Raw genomic sequence first — 17651 nt, 5'->3', positions numbered from 1 at the left:
GAAAATTATAATAAAAACCATAAACATCAGCTCAAGATTGATTACAGTAACTAGTATACCTCTGGTCAAGCTGTTATCTTGCTCCCATGAACTCATAACACACCCTATCATCATCTACTCTAAGTTTTAAAGGAGGATGGACTTTTCAACTTGGTACTAGAGAGAGGATTTGAGTCTTGATTCGTCCCATACACATTTGGATTTCTCTGTAGATCGGTAGGTTCTGGGGGCATCGAGGCTGCAAGCTTGTAACTGCTGTGTCTATAAGCTGTGCCACATCTGATGGAGGGTACTGCCTCTCCGTGCACATCTGCAAATCACGAGAAAGCAAAGTTCAATGAAGTACTATGATGATGATGCAGTTTGATCCAGTTTTGGGATGATTGTTGAGCTCAACGCTCATCTGGGCACAAACTTAAATAGTATAGATTCACAGAGGCTTAGCAATTTTACCTGAATCATGAGCCAAGAGGCAACACAGGATGTGATTAGCTCCGAAGGCATTTGAGCCTCGTTTTTCTCTGAACCATCTTGTGAGATGAAATCGTTGTTAGCCTTAGGCTTTGATGCGTCTGAAGGAGATGGATTTTTTTGATGATCTATGCCGCCATTTGCATGCTCTTCATGTTTGATGACCACAGAGCTGGGCAACGGCTGATGTTTGCCAACCATGTCTAAGGCTTCTTGGATCATTTTGATGGCATCTTCTCCTTCCTTCACAGATGATGTAGCCTAGAACCGTAGAGTGAGTAACAACTTAGCAAAACATATGTATGTAAAAACAAGAGAACATATGAAAGTGGTGGCTGTGAATCATTACCTTGATAGCTGCATCCACCATTGCTTGCGCTCTTGTCTTTGAACCCTTGACAATCTCTAGCATCTCAGGCTCCATTTCCTGTCAGACAGCACATTTATAAGCTAGTTCAAGTTAATCAGAAGGCAGAGTTTCCGTTGGCAAGCAATGTTGATCCCATTACCTTCTCATCTAAAGCATGCTGTAACGCGAGTGCTCTTTGAATCTGAGCTTCATGTCCTTTGCTATAATTTATGATACATGGCTGATTAGTCTGATGTGGGCTACTACTAGTGTTGGTTGATACTTTACCATGCAGAATAGGAGCAATCATATCACCCTGTCAAGAATCAATGTGTTAGCCACAGAGTTATACAGAGTATGTACTAGTCAATCCCATCTTCCCCTCTACCTGGTTCAGAGATTGATTCATGGAAAAGTCAACATTCTCAAGTCCGCATGGAGGGAAGATAACAGACGCATCAAGGTTTGGATTCCCGCTTAGCTGTTGTGTTTCTTTCTTTATGGACAAGCACTTATCAACTTGCCTCCTTAGACCCTCTGGCATGTATTCCAATGGGTTTGAAGGCATACAATCAATGTCCTGTTTGAAAAAAAAGGAGAATGATCAAACGACTTGAGACTTTATTTATCTATAAATCACAAAAAGATTGGAGAAAGTGTGATTACCTTAACTAACTCAACGCCCGACTCGTCGAACAGAACGTTGCATTGGCTATGGTCAACGGTGAGAATTTTCCCATCATGAATCTCTCGTGTTTTGGGATGGATGGCAATGACTCTATTCCCAACTGCTAAAGGCCGAGCCAAATCTGTAGGAAGCCCTTCCCTAGCACCTGTTCGAAGCTCAGTGTAATGCTTTCTCACAGACTCACGGTACTGTTTGAGTTTCTCCCTCTCTTCCTGTAAAAACCTCTCAGAGAATCTTCGTGGTCTACCAAGAGAGCTGCAAGAAAGATAAACAGAGCAACCTTTTAAAAATCTACCTAAATTCTCTGGAAGCATTTCCATTTACAAACCTTTTAATGACGCTCCACTCAAGACGAGTAAGCCTTGGAATGTGACCAAGTCCTACGTGATTCAGGTAATCGACAAACTCCATCTTTGCAAACCAGGGTTGGTCGATAGCACTGTAAAACCATTCAAATATGCACCTTCGACGTGCCAAGGGATGCGACAGAGAAGTAGAAAGCTTATCCTGAAATTGGGAATAAAACAAATATCAGGACAAGATTTTAAATGTGTGCAAGAGAAACGAAGTTAGAGGCTTAACCTTTAACAACACCTCCTGTTCTGAAAGAGATCTCGAGCTACGGGAAGCTTTATCAGAAGATTTATCCCTTTCCTGTAAGCTTTTCTTCAGACTCATCTTACGCCTGTTTGGAGGCTTCTGCGGTAAACTGGCTGGACCCGAATCAGAAACTTCTTTAGTTGCCACTTCTACATCCATCGCAGGTCCTTTCTTATCGCTCGTTGTAGTAGTTTCCTCCAGCTCTTTAACAGCTTTTAACTGTTTTGACTGAGGGGGGCCTTGACCAGAGCGTTTTGTTTTAAGCGAAGACTTCATATTAAGGTCTTCTTGAGCCGATTCCTTCCAACACAATAAACCAAATTATATGAGTTAAATGTTTTCTTCAGAAGCACAAACTTGAATCCTTGCCAAGGATCTCGAACTTGATTCAAAGATAATACCTGCTTCTTTATGGATTTCTTCCGAGTAGATTCAGTTGGAGTTTCATCCCATAGCTTCTGCAAATTAAAACATAAATCATATAGTTAGCTCAAGATGCCTAGAAGAAAGTGAATAGGAAACTGAGAGAACTAATCTTTGCTAACCTTTGGTTTTCGCGTTCTTCTTGAACTGCCACTAGTAGGCTCCGGTTCAAGCTTCTCCGTGGGAACAGCACTACAATCAGTGGATGGTTGCCTTGAAAATTTTGGTTTTCTACTGTAAGCAGCATTCCCAATAGCCGAAATTGCATGAAGGAGACTATCTTCTGGCTCTGAATCTGCTTTTTCCCCATGACTCCTTGTGGACGTGGCTTCTGGTGAGCTAGGTTTCTCGTCCATGTCGTTTTCTATTCTCTCTTCCTTCAACTGAGCAGATGATTCTGCACCCAATGCAATATAGTACAATATTATATGAGGCGATGGTAAAAAACTGCAGAGTTAAAGTAATCACAGGCTCTTCTCTTTAAGCCAATTCCACATACTCATTTTTAAATTACAAGCAACACCACACAAAGCTTACCTGATTCCATAAATGCTCCCGGAAGCAGTGAAGCTGACAAATCAGCCAAGGCTTGTAGAGCATCAAATTCATCTACACAAGAAAAATACAAGCAATAAGTTTCAGATGATGCATACTTAGTTGAAGTGAACAATGCAGAAAACATATCAATCAAATCTCACAACAGTCAGATTAATGTTTTTTTTCTTTTACCTCCGGTGGTAAGTTTGTTATCTCTTTTCTTTGGGCTGCGCGGTGAATATGTCCCTCTCGAGGCTTCAACACCTGCTTTTCGTCTCTTTGATTTAGTTCTCCTTCCCTCAGTGGCACTGCAAGCCCCACCATTGTCATCAGAATCATTACACTCGGCTTCTTCGGCTTTGACTCTTTTCTTGTAGACCCTTTTCACCTTCCGTGGAGCCTCCATTTCGCCAACTCCTTCCATATCCACCAACAACGCATCCTCTCTATCAGACTCAACCTTCTTTTCTCGGCTACTTCCCACCCACTGTTGAGCTTTCCTCGCTCGCGACTGGTCAAAAGGACAAAGTTGGAGTAGTGTTTTTTCAGTAAATCAAGATTCCTCAGACAATAAAATAAAAGGATAACTGTTTTAGAGAGCTTACCATTTTCCTCCAGCTCTTTATTGGCGAGTTATCGCTGGGCTCTGTTCTTCTATTTGGTGATTCGGAAACTTGTGGAGACCCTTCCCTTCTAGATGCGTCTGCTAATGTTAATCCTAAAAAATGTGAAGCAACATCCTCATTGGAGTCAAGTTGCTTTCTGGCTCTTTTATTTGGTGGAGTAGGGCCTTCTCTATCATCCCCCATGTGTGAAGTTTGTACAGGAACCCGAGGTGTACGTTTGCCAGTGGCACGTCGATGACTTCCTACACGAATTTAATAATCAATTTAGACATTCTTGAATAATATTTAGGAGAGAGATACAGTGTAGGCAGGCACTTTTACCATTAGCTCGTGCTTGTTTCAAGAACTTGAGACATCCATCAGTTGACGCAACTGGATGATGTTTATCAACTTCCTCTCGAGAATCACTAAGCTGAGGTTTTGCACGTTTGCGTTTTTGATATTTCCTCGGTGCTTCTGGAACATCACGGCCTTCTCCTTCACTGCCACTCCCTTCCTAGAAGAAGAAGACCATAAGAATGTGTTACACACCATAACTTTATCAAATATTAAAAAAAAAAACTGACCTAGCAGATTGCCACTTAGGGTAACATAAAACTCAGAGTTTGTTTATTTTTTTAACTGTCTACTCACGCAAACTACTGGAGGGGTTATTTCACCAACCACCCACATTTTCAACCGCAAATGTTTCATTTTCTCATCTACAGTCACTGGTGTGCCAGCCATAGTTAAATAGAATTCATTCTCACCATGACACTGTAATGATCCGTCATCATAGCAATAAGGCCAGCTACAGAGGCAGTACCCTCCGGAAGAGATAGATATGCCTGTAAGAGAGGAAGCAAATCTTATGAGAATGCAAAGTTATCTAAAAGACTCACTGAGATACAAGATGTAATTGAGTCGTACCCGATTCATGTTAAAAAGGGCTTCCACCATGTCAACAGACCTACTGTTCCGAATTGCAGCAGCCACCTGGACATTAAAAAGAAAAAAAAAATCTTCAGAACTCTGAGACCATTTGAAACTTCCAACTAAACGGATGTGAGTGAAGGAGTTAAGACTAACCTTTCTCCAGTCCTGCCCGTACTTTCGGTAGGAGTCATAGAAACGCTCAAGCTCTGTTTTGGTCCACTGAGGTCCCAGTTTGTCAGACATTTTCACCTTCTACGATGAGCAAAGTTAATAATAATACATCTGAGTAACAACATTCAAGAAATGAAGACCAAAAAAAAAAAAAAGACTCACACGCTGCTTGTTTCTTCTGGAGCTAGTTCCAGAAGCATCTTTTCTCAGCGAAGGTTCGTTGGTGAAACGCTTGTTCACACTCCTCGACTTCCTAACCGCCGGTGCCATTTGCAGGTTTCTCTGATAATTGTTAAAAAAAAAAAAGACAACTTTAAACAGACAGACGTGAGCAAAAGATATGTTACTAAACTGATAACCAAATCTTAGCAGCTTCCTCTCTAAAGCATTTGACATTTTACCAATAATAGATTTTCCAAAATCAAAACTTTACTTGAAAAAAAAAAAAAAAACAAAGACAAAACCCCAATTCTTGGATCAAACAAAAAGTACTGTTGGGTAAAAAAGATAAAATAATATCGAGAAGCGAAAAATTAACGAGAATCAGATTTAGCTTTGGGTGTTGTTCAAAAAAAATCTTTAAAAGTACCCAACTTCAGAAAATCACGGAAACACGAAAATTCATTCACAAAGGAGCCAACTTTAGAGGAAATGTATTATTAAGAAGTTTCAAACAGAACACACAAAACCGAATCGAAACTATAACCTGCAACATATCAATGAAAAACGCAGACTTTACAAATCTGAAACTGATTCTTACAACAACATAACAAAAACAATTGATAATAACTTCAATCGAGTGAACTTTTAAAAAATCCCAGCAGAGAAGAAAATGGAACTCGATTCAAAAACCCACGCGGATTTAAAAAAACGAAGAGCTTACACACAGAAGTGTAAGAGAATCGATTGAAGGGAAACACTTTGAGAAAAAACCCTAATCGAAAACAGATCCATCCACAAACGATTCCACTCACCGATTACGCTACTTGGAGAGAGACTAGACGCCAAGCACACATGGAAAGAGGTTTGGAGTCGGGGGGGGGAGTGAGAAAGGACGAGCCTTTACTTTCAAAAAAGAGAGATCGATGAGAAAATTTTAAACCGAGGGTTTTAGAGAGAGATAAATGAATTGGACAAAAGAAAAAAAAAAAAAGATAAGAGAGAGATTGAGTTAGGGAAAGAAAATGAGAAGAGGTGTATTGCCGCGAAACTTGAATAGAAGGACGTCTTCAGCCAATAATCATTCACCATTTGTCTTTTCTTTTTTATTTTTGTTTATTTTCTTCCTTTATTCTGTTTCACTCTGTACATCAGAACCTAGTGCATGTGTGATCGTGAACATCCACGTCGACTTGAGTTGTATATACCCTTCGATGTCTTAGTTTTACTTGAGTGGATAATGGTATCGGAAGCAGAGGATTATATTTAAAAATATGGGAATTTTAAAATGGAAAAAATAAAAATAATTATGTAAGAGAACTTGATTAATCAGAAGATAATCTTTAGTTAATTGACACAGATTATAAAATATGATGGAAAACAATTGCAATTTATTTCTATATTGTTATATATCTCTAAAGTTTATGGAATTGATGTTTTGGATGCTAAAAATATATATATTAATTTCAGAAAATTAATTCCTTTGTTTCTAGTTATACTGTATAGTTCTATATGGGCTCAAAGTTTTGTTCTTGCTTTAGTTGCTTTTAAACAGTCAAATGTAATGGGCCGGGCCTTTAAATAAGCATGTCGCTTAGTTGCTTTAAACAGTCAGATATAATGGGCCGGGCCATTCATTAATACGTTACATAAGATTTATGAATAATGTGGGGACTGGTTTGCAATTTATCACTATACACAAATTCATTATCATCTCTCCTTCCTCGTTCGTTGTGTTACTCTCCTTCCTGCTATCGCCGGCGAAATGATTCCTCTAACCCTTTCGTCGCCGTCCCTGAATCGTCTGGTTTTCTTCACCTCCCGTCGTTACTCTCACGCTCCTTTTCTCTGCAATTTCAATTCCCTCCCTTTGATCCACCGGAAACTACCTTACAACCAACTTCTCGGCGTAAGGTGCGAAGCTAGCAGCAGCGGCTCCTCCTCCTTCACCGCAAAGCCTTCCAAAGAGATTCGAAAGGCTGCTCGAGCCGAAGTAGCTGTGGACGAGAAGCTCAGCGCGCTCCGGCAGCAGTTTTCTAAGCCGGGCGCTGGGATCGATGCTTACATCATACCTTCACAAGATGCTCATCAGGTTTTGATTTTCTTTTTAACCAATTCTTGAATCAAACGAGAGAACGTTCTGTTAGATCCTGCTGTTTTTGCAGTTATTACAGTTAGCTCAATGTGTTTCATGAACATTATGTCTTTGTTATTTAACATTTTACCCCCAAAAAAAAAACATGTCTTTGTTTCTGGACATTAATTAATTTGTTGTTTCTTCTGTGGCTGATGTTGTTATTTGAGATGTCTCGGTGAAAGTTTAGATCTTTAGGAGCTTAAGATCTTATATGTATGTATTTCTGTAGCTATGTGAGTTTGATTAGCTTGAGATTTCAACTAGAACGTTTCTGGTAGATTTGAAATTAAGTTTCCTGCGTTTTTTTCTTTTGCACGTTATCACATACAGTTAGCTCAAGTGTTTTTATGAACATATGTCACTGTTTCCTTGGCATTCTTGCTATGAGTAGTGTGTTGTTATTTGAGATGTATGTGTAAAGCTTAGATCTTTAGGAGTTGTTATTTGTTTTGAACATTTTTCTGTGATCAAATATTTGTTCCATAAACTTCGTTGGTGTTTCATTTAATGACTTGAGTGTGATTTGTCTTCGTATTGGTGCTAGAGCGAGTTTATAGCAGAGTGCTATGCGAGGAGAGCTTTTATATCAGGATTTACTGGAAGTGCTGGTACGGCTGTTGTCACCAAGGATAAGGCCGCTCTATGGACAGATGGCCGCTATTTTCTTCAGGTTTTGCTCATTATTCATTTCATCCACTTGAAAATATATTTGAATTGCCATCTTTTACAGACATTTGAAAAGGACAATGTTTTTCTTCTTTTTTTTTTGTTCGAAGGCGGAGAAGCAATTGAACTCTAGTTGGACTCTCATGCGTGCTGGTAATCCGGGAGTCCCTACGGCAAGTGAATGGGTGGCTGATGTTTTGGCTTCTGGTGGAAGAGTTGGTATTGATCCTGTAAGCAAACCGTCTTAAGGCTTTTCTTTTTCCATATTATCCTTATGTTCTCATTAATTGACATAGACCGTGTGATAAAGTAGGAACCATTGAATTTAGAAAACATAACTTCTGCGCATGAGGCAGATAATATGGTTTTTAAAAGTGAGTTCTAGAGTGCACATTATTACAAACTAATTATTTTTAAGAAAAATTCTGATTTATTTATGCATTAATTTTTGGATATTTCTTTCCAGTATGTCTTGTTATTTTTAAGCGTGATGACCAATATATATTATAATTTTTATTTACAATACTTTGGGATTCATGAAGGGAGCAGTTCCTGTTTTCTGCCGATGCAGCTGAGGAACTGAAGGAGGCTATAGCAAAGAAGAACCATGAGTTGGTTTACCTCTACAATGTTAACCTTGTGGATGAAATATGGAAGGACTCGAGGCCAAAGCCTCCAAGCAAACAGATAAGGGTACATGACTTGAAGTATGCTGGTGTAGACGTGGCATCGAAATTAATGTCTCTGAGAAATGCAATTATGGATGCTGGCGCATCTGCCATTGTGATATCCATGCTTGATGAGATTGCATGGGTGCTTAATCTGGTAACACTCCATATCAGCATCTGCCGCAGTTTTTTCTTCACTTAGCAACCCATGTATTTATATTGTATTGTGCCTTTTCTGAATTGCAGAGAGGGAGTGATGTTCCACATTCACCTGTTATGTACTCATATCTGATTGTAGAGGTTGACCAAGCCCAGCTCTTTGTAGATAATTCCAAAGTAAATGCGGAGGTGAAAGATCATTTGAAAAACGCAGGGATTGAACTTAGACCTTATGATTCCATTCTTCAAGAAATGGATAGGTAAGGATTTTGATTGTCCATGTCCAATATTCGTTTCAGTGATTGTTCTTTACCTCACTATGAGATTCTGCAGCCTGGCAGCGCGAGGAGCTCAGCTCTTGATGGATCCATCAACCCTCAACGTAGCTATCATTAGTACCTACAAATCTGCGTGTGAGAAATATTCGAAGGAGCCCGGAAGCAAAGAAAAATCCAAGACAAAGTCCACTGATGGTTCCAGTGGATACCCCGCCAAGCCCTCTGGCATTTACATGCAGTCTCCTATTTCCTGGTCAAAAGCCATTAAAAATGATGCAGAGCTACAGGGGATGAAGAACTCTCACTTGAGGTAAAAGGAACTCGTTGCAATACCATCTTTCCATTAATACAATTTGTCTTTAGAGAATTTCAATTATCTGTGGAAGATTGTCCTAAGCACATATTGTGCAGGGATGCTGCTGCTCTAGCTCATTTCTGGGCTTGGCTGGAAGAAGAAGTGCACAAGAATGAGAACCTAACAGAGGTAGATGTCGCTGACAGGCTCCTGGAGTTCCGTTCGTTGCAGGATGGGTTTATGGATACAAGCTTCGATACGATAAGTGGTATTGGTTATTGTCATCCTTGCTGTTTTGGAGATTTTTTCTCGATACAGAGTCAATATTCATTCAGTGGCTGATGTTTGCATAACTTTCCTCAAATTACTCCTGCAGGTTCTGGTGCAAACGGAGCGATTATTCATTATAAACCGGAGCCAGAGAGCTGCAGTCGTGTAGACCCTCAAAAACTTTTCTTACTCGATAGTGGAGCTCAATATGTCGATGGAACTACAGATATCACCAGAACAGCACATTTTAGTGAACCTTCTGCCCGAGAAAAAGAATGTTTCACCAGAGTTTTGCAGGTATGGGATTTGGCTCTTCCTCTCCCCATCTTTCTTGATTATCTATCTTGAACAAACAGAGCTGTGTGGGAATGGGGTGCCTTTATCTGATTGTTTTTTTTCGGTTGTAGGGTCATATAGCTCTTGATCAAGCCGTGTTCCCAGAAGGCACTCCTGGTTTTGTATTGGATGGGTTTGCACGCTCTTCTCTATGGAAAATCGGACTTGATTACCGCCATGGTAAAACTCTATCCTGCCTTTTGAACTTTCTTCACAGGAGAAGGAACTCATGTTGATCTGATATTTTGTCTGCCTAACAGGGACAGGACACGGTGTAGGTGCTGCACTTAATGTCCATGAAGGTCCTCAAAGTATTAGCTTTCGGTATGGAAACATGACCCCTATTCAGAGTGGGATGATAGTAAGCAATGAACCCGGATATTATGAAGACCATGCTTTTGGAATCAGAATTGAGGTGCGACTTGATAATATACACTAGTCCATGATTGTCCGTCTATAAAGATATATCAGATTAGTTAGCTAACAATTATATGGCTTTGCTTTCGCAGAACCTCCTTCATGTGAAAGATGCTGAGACACCTAACCGCTTTGGTGGTGCTACGTACCTTGGATTTGAGAAGCTTACATTCTTCCCAATTCAGGTACAAGAGTGACTTATATTAATCATTCCTCTGTGATCTAAAGTCTCACACAATTCTCGCTCACCGAACTATGCAGACAAAAATGGTTGATGTATCTTTGCTATCTCATGCTGAGATTGACTGGCTTAATAGCTACCACGCAGAAGTCTGGGAAAAGGTTAGTCCACACAAGACCTACATGCGCCTAGCAAGCCAGATAGTATCAACACATGGCTTTACTTCTTACTTGCAGCATCAGTTGTTTAAACCGGTTGATGTTTCCCTTGGCAGGTCTCACCTTTGTTAGAAGGTCCTACTCAGCAATGGCTCTGGAACAACACTCGTCCGTTAGCCAAACCATAATCAAACCAAACCAAGTGTTTTTCCCACTTGAAATTGCTCAGTAGACTTGATCCTGTAGGGTTATTACCAAAAATCTACTCATTTCATTTGATGGTGTCTGTAAAATTACAAAATGTAATACTATTCCTGTAATTTTACATAAGAAGTCCCGCTTTTATTAATATTCTCGAATTAACACAATAACTCTTCCAGAGGCTCAATTTAAACCCAATAACCATTGCACAACCTGAAATTGACATAGTAACTCTGCTTCTTCATGGAGGTATAGAGAGTAAGTTCTATCGAAAACAGAGCAAAACAGTGTTTTTGAATTACTCTGTTTCGGTGAATGAATTCGAGATGGGTGATTCAGAAACTAACCTCTCACATTCCCTCTCGCTTGTCTACCATCTTATGCGCTTCGAAAATCCTAACCCAGCAGAGCCCGAGTTGCAAAGTCTCGACCTTTCTCCTCAACCATGTCGACATCAGCCTCCTCTTATCCATCTGCGGCAGAGAAGGCTGGTTTCCTCATCTGGGTCCTTCTCTCCACGCCTCCATTGTCAAGAACCCTGAGTTTTTCGAGCCAGTCGATGACGACATCCATCGAAACGCTCTCGTCGTTTGGAACTCTCTACTCGCTCTGTACGTTGGGCGCCGCGGAGAATTAGCTGACGCGCTCAAGCTGTTCGACGAAATGCCTATAAGAGATAACGTTTCTCGGAATACAGTGTTTAATGGGTTTATGAAGAAGAAGAGAGAGATAGAGTCTGGCTTTGTGTTGCTTAAGAGAATGATTAGACCCGGTTTAGGGTTTGATCAAGCGACCTTGACGATTGCTTTATCGGTTTGTGATGCTCCGGAGCTCTGTTCCGTGACGAAGATGGTTCACGGTTTAGCAGTTTTAAGCGGTTATGACAATGTGATCCCCGTGGGGAACAGTTTGATCACGTCTTATTACAAATGTGGATGTTCGGTTTCTGGGAGACGGGTCTTTGATGAGATGGTGCAAAGAAATGTTGTAACTTGGACGGCTGTGATTACTGGTCTGGTACAGAACGAGTTACATGAAGATAGTCTGAGGTTGTTAAGTTTGATGCGTAGAGGATTGGTTCATCCGAACTCGGTAACCTATCTGAGCGCTCTATCTGCTTGTTCAGGCTCACAGAGGGTAACAGAAGGGAAACAGATTCATGCTCTTCTGTGGAAAGTTGGGATTGAATCAGAGTTGCGTATCGAGAGTATGCTAATGGATATGTACTCTAAATGTGGAAGCATTGAAGATGCCTGGAAGGTTTTTGAGTCCAGTGAAGAAACCGATGAAGTTTCGATGACTGTGATGTTAGCTGGTTTAGCACAGAACGGTTCAGAGGAAGAGGCTATACATTTCTTCATTAGAATGCTTAGATCTGGTGTGGAGATAGACGCAAATGTAGTTTCAGCTGTTCTTGGAGTTTCGTTTGTGGATAACTCTTTGGGTCTTGGGAAGCAACTTCATTCTTTGGTTATCAAACGAAGATTCTCCGGTAACACCTTTGTTAGCAACGGACTCATCAACATGTACTCGAAATGCGGAGATCTAGATGATTCGCTCAGCGTGTTTAGACGAATGTCAGAAAGGAACTACGTATCATGGAACTCAATGATCGCATCGTTTGCACGCCATGGTCACGGACTAGCTGCCTTGAAACTATACGAAGAGATGATAAGGCAAGACGTGAAGCCCACGGACGTTACCTTTTTGTCACTGCTCCATGCTTGTAGCCATGTGAAGTTGATCAACAAAGGCCAAGAACTCTTGAAACATATGCAAGATGTCCATGGAATCGAGCCTAGGACAGCGCATTATGCATGTATCGTCGACATGTTGGGCCGAGCTGGTCGTTTGGAAGAAGCAAAGAGCTTTATAGACTCGATGCGTACGAAACCTGACTCTCTGGTTTGGCAAGCACTGCTTGGTGCTTGTAGCTTCTACGGTGACACGGAAACAGGGAGATATGCAGCTGAGCAGTTGTTTCGGTCTGCACCTGAGAGCTCAGCTCCTCATATTCTGATGGCCAACATATACTCATCGAGAGGGCAGTGGAAGGAGAGAGAGAAGACGATCAAGAGAATGAAAGCAATGGGGGTGAGTAAAGAAACGGGCGTAAGTTGGATTGGAATCGAGAATCAAACACATAGATTTGTTGTTGACGACAAATTGCATCCACAAGCAGAGGCTATACATGATGTTCTCAATGAATTGTTTGCTGTTATATTAGATGAAGGTTACAGACCTGATACAGCTGTAGTATCTCCTTAATGCCTCCTCTTTACTTGAATACATAAACGAAGTATCCAATTTTGGTAGGTGAAACAGAAGCTGATCACTGTCTTGTCTTTATGGTCCCGGGTGATATCTGGACATTTAACTGGTCATTAGCTACTAGAGGCAAATTAATCCAATATTTTGATTTGAATATGATGATGATGAGTCCACAAATTGTAACAAAATAAAAATAACTTATGACTAGTGTTTGATGGTTTGGTAATTAGGTATATATTTTCATCTAAATTAAAATAAAATGACAAATCAAACATTTTTGTAGCCTAATTAAAGACTCTATAAACGGCTGATAGTGGATTTGTAACCCCACATACCACTAAATAAATTCGAGTTTTTGGTTTTGAAGATTAAAAAGTAGAATTGGCACACAAATGAAAGGTAGCCGTTATAAAAAAAAAATAGACCGTTGGGGGACCATTGAATACAAATTAAATAAAATAATAATAAACGAAAGATCCGTTACGAAAAAGAAGAACCTTTATCCGCCCTCAAACTCTCTCTCATTAGACTTTTCATTCAGACAACCACAAATTAGACAGAAGCTCTGTCCGAAGCTGAGAAAGATTTCATCTTGTTTCGCTGTTCATCTTCCTGTCTGTAAGTTAAAAAAAAAAATCCAGAGAGAGAGAGATTTTCAATGGTTGCTAGAACCCCACAAAAGCAGAGGAAAGTGGCGATGGTGGTGGCGCCTCCTCTCAACTCAGAACTTCTCAGAGAAACAATCAACAAGGTATGTATGTTTGGTCTATTTAAACTACATCATTAGCATAAAGTTTACAACTTTTTTTATTTTTAATCCACTTCTTACCAGAACCTGCAAACGCTCCAGCTCTTAGGCTCCTTCCCATTATGTTTGAAACTTTTACTTAATTAGTACTCTAATTGAACCCACTGCAAATGAAACTGTCTGTGTCCTGGCCCCAAGCTGTTAAAAAGATTCTCTCTTTTAATGGATTATAAGTAATAGGTTTACATTTCAAGAGGATCTTATGTTAGTCTTCACCACTGATGGGATCAATCTGAGGAACAAACAGTCTATGAATTAGAATTTTGGGAAACCTAATGGCGCTTTAGCTGACTTTTTTTGTCAATTTTGGTTTGTGATCTGGTGAAGGTTGATAAATGTATGGAAAGACTGCAAGAGCTGCAATACACAATAGCAGGAGGAAACAAAGTTGTCTCTGGTGTGAACCTTAGCCCTAGAAGCACTAGAACTTACTTGAAGACTAGTCTTAGATGCAAGCAAGAGACTTTAAGGTAAATCCAGAAGGAAACAAAACTCAAACCTTTTTTACTTAGACAGAAACATAAGTGCTGTCAGAAGCTTCATTTTCTTTGTTTTAATTTCTCAATTGTTGTAGAATTAAAAATGCTACTAACAAGAAATCTCCAATAGGAAAGTTTCCAGCTTCTTCACCAGGTTCATTTCTATTTCTATTTCAGCAAGTTGGCCCTTAGTTTCTGCAGATTGTGCATTGTATATAATCTTTTTCTTCCAATGCAGGAGACTGGAGGAAAATGTCACTACCAGCAATGCTACTAGGAGAGACAGTGAACGAAATCTTACAAGCCTCGCAGGTCACCAGAGACATTGTAGATGCCCTTGCACCAAAGAAGTGTAGAAAGTCCAGAAGATTAACAATGCCAGAAGAAGAAGAAGAAGAAGAAGAAGATGACCCTAAAACACCTGAGACCCATCAGAAATCCAGGGAGCAAAACCCTGAAACTGTCAGCAGCAATATCAAAGCGAGAAGGAAGAAAGAGAAGCAGAACAAACGGTCAGAACCAACTTCTCCTAGGGCTCGTTCAAGAATAGTGTTCAAGATCGTCTCTCCACATAAAACAGCAGAGAAGGTTCAGCATTTGGCTAATAGGGTTTCACCAAAGCACAGACCTTGGGTTAAAAAAGCGGTTCTGTTTCCAAACCCTTTGTTTATTTCTGGTTCCTCCACGCAACAAGCTAAGTTCAGTAGAACAATGTCTCCAGTCATAGCGAGAAGCAGCGACCTAACCAGCAGCAAGAACACTAAGAAAGAGACGCCACACAAGTTCTTGATCAAGTCTCCTTCCAAATCACCGACGAAGTTTCAGGTCAGGATCAAGAGCCCGCCTAAAGTCTCTGTTTCTCCTAACAGAAACGGAAGTAACCTGGGTAGGAAGTCACCGACAAGAAGTGCTTCCTTGGGGAAGAAGTCTCCACCAAAGCTATCAGCTGCTGGGAAGCTCAGAAGATCATTTACTCCAACGAGAAACGGAAATAACGTGGCTCGCAAGTCGTCTATTTCTCCCAAAAGAGTCACCCTTCAAGCATTCATATCTCCGGCAAGAAACGGTGACTTAGGAAAGAAGTCACCTAAAGCTTCCATTTCTCCAAACAAGAAGACGCAGAAACTATCAACTGCAGCAAAGCTAAGGAGGTCATTTTCACCATCAAGACTAGCAATGAGGCTGGTGTCTCCAATGAAGAGCAGGAAAAGTGTAGGGAGGTGTGATGATGGTGGGATGGGAGGGATGATGGTGAGTGGCTTGAGACAGCGTCCGGTTATAGTTCCTAAGAGATTCTCGATGGGGAGAATCTCATAAGAGTTTATATGAGAGAGTTTGAAATGAAACAATAGTGCAAACAAAGCTCATATGATAATGTATAACTCCTACTGAGTATGGTCTTTGATTGTTGTATCTTATACATATTGCAAAATGAGTTGAATGTGTTATCTTACACATATTGCAAAATGAGTTGAATGTGTTATCTTGATTGTGTAGTGTTTCTTTAAAAGAAAAACAATAATGAAATGCTATAAAATGGCAATTACTACCTATTTTTTTGCTTTATATATATAGGTTCTCACTTCTTTGTTTGTCTCTTGCCTTAGCATGACATAAAAAGCATTTTAAAGATGAAACTTGACTAATACTTCTTTATTCTTATTATTTTCACTCAAAGCAAAGAATCTAAAGTTGCAAAAGCTTTAACAAAAAGCTTATCCACTACCATTTAGACACAATGTGCTAACTCAAGCCAAGAACAACCAGAGATATATTATTAAAGTCCTCTTAATCTGGCTTCAAGGCAGAGATGGAAACTTCTAAAAACTCCACCTACTCATCGCTCTTCCAATGGTTAGGTCTTATAGAAGATTATGATCAGCCTTCTGACTCTACCCTTCCTAGAGTCATCACCCTTCTCGCTTCGGTTCTTGGGAAGATGATTCAAAAGAATGAAAAGCCATTCCACACAAGACACAGCAAGTTAAGTTTTGTCAATATGAGATTTATCATATATACAGTTTCTCTGTACTCTGATCTCATGTTTGATTCTCCTGGTGATTGGCAGGGAGGGAGAGATCACTATGTTCCATGGATCAAGAGCACCATCGATGACCATTCATCGTTACACAGAGAGAGTCTATAGGTACGCTCATTGTAGCCCTGCGTGCTTCGTAGCAGCCTTTGCTTACATCCTGAGGTATCTAGAGATACCAAGCATGAGTCGTCGTCTCACATCACTTAACGTTCATCGCCTTCTCATTACCAGTCTCTTGGTCGCAGCCAAATTCTTGGAGCGCAAGTTAGTATCTTCTTACTTAAAACCTCAAAATCTCTCCCCACTATATTTGATTGTAATCAGAATTTGATATCTTGTTTTTTTTTGGAGTTTAGGTGTCATAACAATGCGTATTATGCAAAAATAGGAGGAGTGAGCACAGAGGAGATGAATAGGCTGGAGAGGACGTTCTTGTTCGATCTTGATTTTAGAGTAAATATTACAACAGAGGTGTTTGAGAAACACTGTCTCATGTTGCAGGGAGAAACGGTGCCTTGTCACTCGAGAAAACTTAGAACAGTTGTTGGAGAGGTAACTTGTAGCTGCCAAGCGATCTAATAAAACAAAGCCCATAAGATTTGCTTGGATCTTCTTTTCTTCACTAACTAATGTGTGTTTTTCATGATTATTTGAAGAAACAGATCAATGGAAAAGAAACGAACAAGAAGTGGATCTAATTAAGTTTGGAATCAAAACTTTTGTATTCCTTATTGAACAAGGCGCTTGAAACACCTATTCGTTTGAGAAAAAAATATATCAAAATGTTTTTTTTCTCAATTAGAAATGGTCCATCCGGAGCTAAATCTGGGCTACTAAATGTCTGACCTAACGCTCTTATTTAGGGTTGGGCCAAAATAAGCTTATAAATATTTCTTTCTCCCATAGTGGTGCTTCTCACTATCTCAAATAATAATACTACATGAGTTTGATGGAATGTAAATTAAATAGTGTGAAACAGTAGTTCAAATAATAATACTGCATGAGTTTGATGGAATGTAAATTAAATAGTGTGAAACAGTCGTTAAAAAACGAGTTAATAGTGTGAAACCACGAGTATGACGGAGGTCAATATGTGAGATCAGAGTCAAAATGGTTACTTCGTATATATATTCCAATTTTAGATGATAAACTTATTATTTGGCTTATTAATTAACACTTGTATGTAGTTTTTTTTTTTTTGCTAAAACACTTGTATGTAGTTTAATAGCTAGTGCGTGCCTTGGACTGCTTGTTGTTGAAAAAGTAACTTTTTGTTTTTACTGGACAGAATCAGAAATATCAAAGCTTTACTTCTTAAATATTAGTATAATGTCAAACCTACTCGCCTAA

The 17651-nt window shown here is 39.8% G+C and overlaps 5 protein-coding genes across 7 annotated transcripts; 4 read left to right on the top strand and 1 right to left on the bottom strand.

Annotated features, from left to right (window-relative positions):
• Positions 1-3: 3 nt before the first annotated feature.
• On the bottom strand, positions 4-5942 carry LOC108863286 (protein ALWAYS EARLY 2). Its single transcript, XM_018637662.2, has 19 exons — positions 5755-5942; positions 4943-5062; positions 4763-4861; positions 4604-4669; positions 4444-4521; positions 4016-4190; positions 3674-3936; positions 3261-3579; positions 3069-3140; positions 2654-2928; positions 2510-2566; positions 2091-2408; positions 1837-2015; positions 1487-1763; positions 1209-1400; positions 981-1136; positions 821-898; positions 454-732; positions 4-310 (listed from the first exon to the last, which is right to left on the bottom strand). Exons 2-19 carry the CDS (start codon positions 5048-5050, stop codon positions 146-148), a joined length of 3156 nt encoding a protein of 1051 aa, XP_018493164.2. The 5' UTR covers positions 5051-5062; positions 5755-5942; the 3' UTR covers positions 4-145.
• A 690-nt stretch (positions 5943-6632) lies between these two features.
• On the top strand, positions 6633-10872 carry LOC108863490 (aminopeptidase P2). Its single transcript, XM_018637931.2, has 13 exons — positions 6633-7031; positions 7621-7746; positions 7853-7972; positions 8292-8567; positions 8657-8829; positions 8903-9157; positions 9259-9410; positions 9519-9709; positions 9820-9928; positions 10009-10163; positions 10258-10350; positions 10427-10507; positions 10621-10872. The coding sequence occupies exons 1-13, from the start codon at positions 6705-6707 to the stop codon at positions 10690-10692; spliced, it is 2130 nt and encodes a 709-aa protein (XP_018493433.2). The 5' UTR covers positions 6633-6704; the 3' UTR covers positions 10693-10872.
• A 69-nt stretch (positions 10873-10941) lies between these two features.
• Positions 10942-13116, top strand: LOC108863491 (pentatricopeptide repeat-containing protein At3g05340). The gene has a single exon (XM_018637932.2). It carries the CDS (start codon positions 11021-11023, stop codon positions 12971-12973), a length of 1953 nt encoding a protein of 650 aa, XP_018493434.2. The 5' UTR covers positions 10942-11020; the 3' UTR covers positions 12974-13116.
• Positions 13117-13498: 382 nt separating this feature from the next.
• LOC108857619 (microtubule-binding protein TANGLED) lies at positions 13499-15818 on the top strand. Its single transcript, XM_018631620.2, has 4 exons — positions 13499-13727; positions 14112-14254; positions 14359-14417; positions 14502-15818. The coding sequence occupies exons 1-4, from the start codon at positions 13635-13637 to the stop codon at positions 15578-15580; spliced, it is 1374 nt and encodes a 457-aa protein (XP_018487122.2). The 5' UTR covers positions 13499-13634; the 3' UTR covers positions 15581-15818.
• A 168-nt stretch (positions 15819-15986) lies between these two features.
• Positions 15987-17204, top strand: LOC108860008 (cyclin-P3-1). 3 transcript variants are annotated; one of them, XM_018633917.2, is made up of 4 exons: positions 15987-16246; positions 16332-16565; positions 16658-16853; positions 16958-17204. In XM_018633917.2, the coding sequence occupies exons 1-4, from the start codon at positions 16074-16076 to the stop codon at positions 16997-16999; spliced, it is 645 nt and encodes a 214-aa protein (XP_018489419.1). In that variant the 5' UTR covers positions 15987-16073; the 3' UTR covers positions 17000-17204. The 3 variants fall into 3 exon arrangements, with proteins under 3 accessions (XP_018489419.1, XP_018489421.1, XP_018489420.1); XM_018633918.2 differs by having other exon boundaries at positions 15989-16246; positions 16964-17204; XM_018633919.2 differs by having other exon boundaries at positions 16658-17204.
• Positions 17205-17651: the final 447 nt, after the last annotated feature.

This window comes from Raphanus sativus, chromosome 5 (assembly GCF_000801105.2).
Source record: "Raphanus sativus cultivar WK10039 chromosome 5, ASM80110v3, whole genome shotgun sequence".
In the NCBI taxonomy this organism is placed as follows: domain Eukaryota; kingdom Viridiplantae; phylum Streptophyta; class Magnoliopsida; order Brassicales; family Brassicaceae; genus Raphanus; species Raphanus sativus.
This window is presented reverse-complemented; position numbering and strand designations above follow the sequence as displayed.

Bases quoted from the DNA above. Each gene is read 5' to 3' on its own strand.
- LOC108863286 (XM_018637662.2), bottom strand. From the start codon at position 5,050: ATGGCACCGGCGGTTAGGAAGTCGAGGAGTGTGAACAAGCGTTTCACC. The intron at 4,191-4,443 runs GTGAGAATGAAT...TTCTTCTTCTAG, and splicing joins CGGATCATTACAGTGTCATG to GAAGGGAGTGGCAGTGAAGG. The intron at 733-820 runs GTAATGATTCAC...CTACGGTTCTAG, and splicing joins TGGTGGATGCAGCTATCAAG to GCTACATCATCTGTGAAGGA.
- LOC108863490 (XM_018637931.2), top strand. From the start codon at position 6,705: ATGATTCCTCTAACCCTTTCGTCGCCGTCCCTGAATCGTCTGGTTTTC. The intron at 8,568-8,656 runs GTAACACTCCAT...TCTGAATTGCAG, and splicing joins TTGCATGGGTGCTTAATCTG to AGAGGGAGTGATGTTCCACA. The intron at 10,508-10,620 runs GTTAGTCCACAC...TTCCCTTGGCAG, and splicing joins ACGCAGAAGTCTGGGAAAAG to GTCTCACCTTTGTTAGAAGG.
- LOC108863491 (XM_018637932.2), top strand. From the start codon at position 11,021: ATGAATTCGAGATGGGTGATTCAGAAACTAACCTCTCACATTCCCTCT.
- LOC108857619 (XM_018631620.2), top strand. From the start codon at position 13,635: ATGGTTGCTAGAACCCCACAAAAGCAGAGGAAAGTGGCGATGGTGGTG. The intron at 13,728-14,111 runs GTATGTATGTTT...GATCTGGTGAAG, and splicing joins TCAGAGAAACAATCAACAAG to GTTGATAAATGTATGGAAAG. The intron at 14,418-14,501 runs GTTCATTTCTAT...CTTCCAATGCAG, and splicing joins GTTTCCAGCTTCTTCACCAG to GAGACTGGAGGAAAATGTCA.
- LOC108860008 (XM_018633917.2), top strand. From the start codon at position 16,074: ATGGAAACTTCTAAAAACTCCACCTACTCATCGCTCTTCCAATGGTTA. The intron at 16,247-16,331 runs GTTAAGTTTTGT...GGTGATTGGCAG, and splicing joins TTCCACACAAGACACAGCAA to GGAGGGAGAGATCACTATGT. The intron at 16,566-16,657 runs GTTAGTATCTTC...TTTGGAGTTTAG, and splicing joins GCCAAATTCTTGGAGCGCAA to GTGTCATAACAATGCGTATT.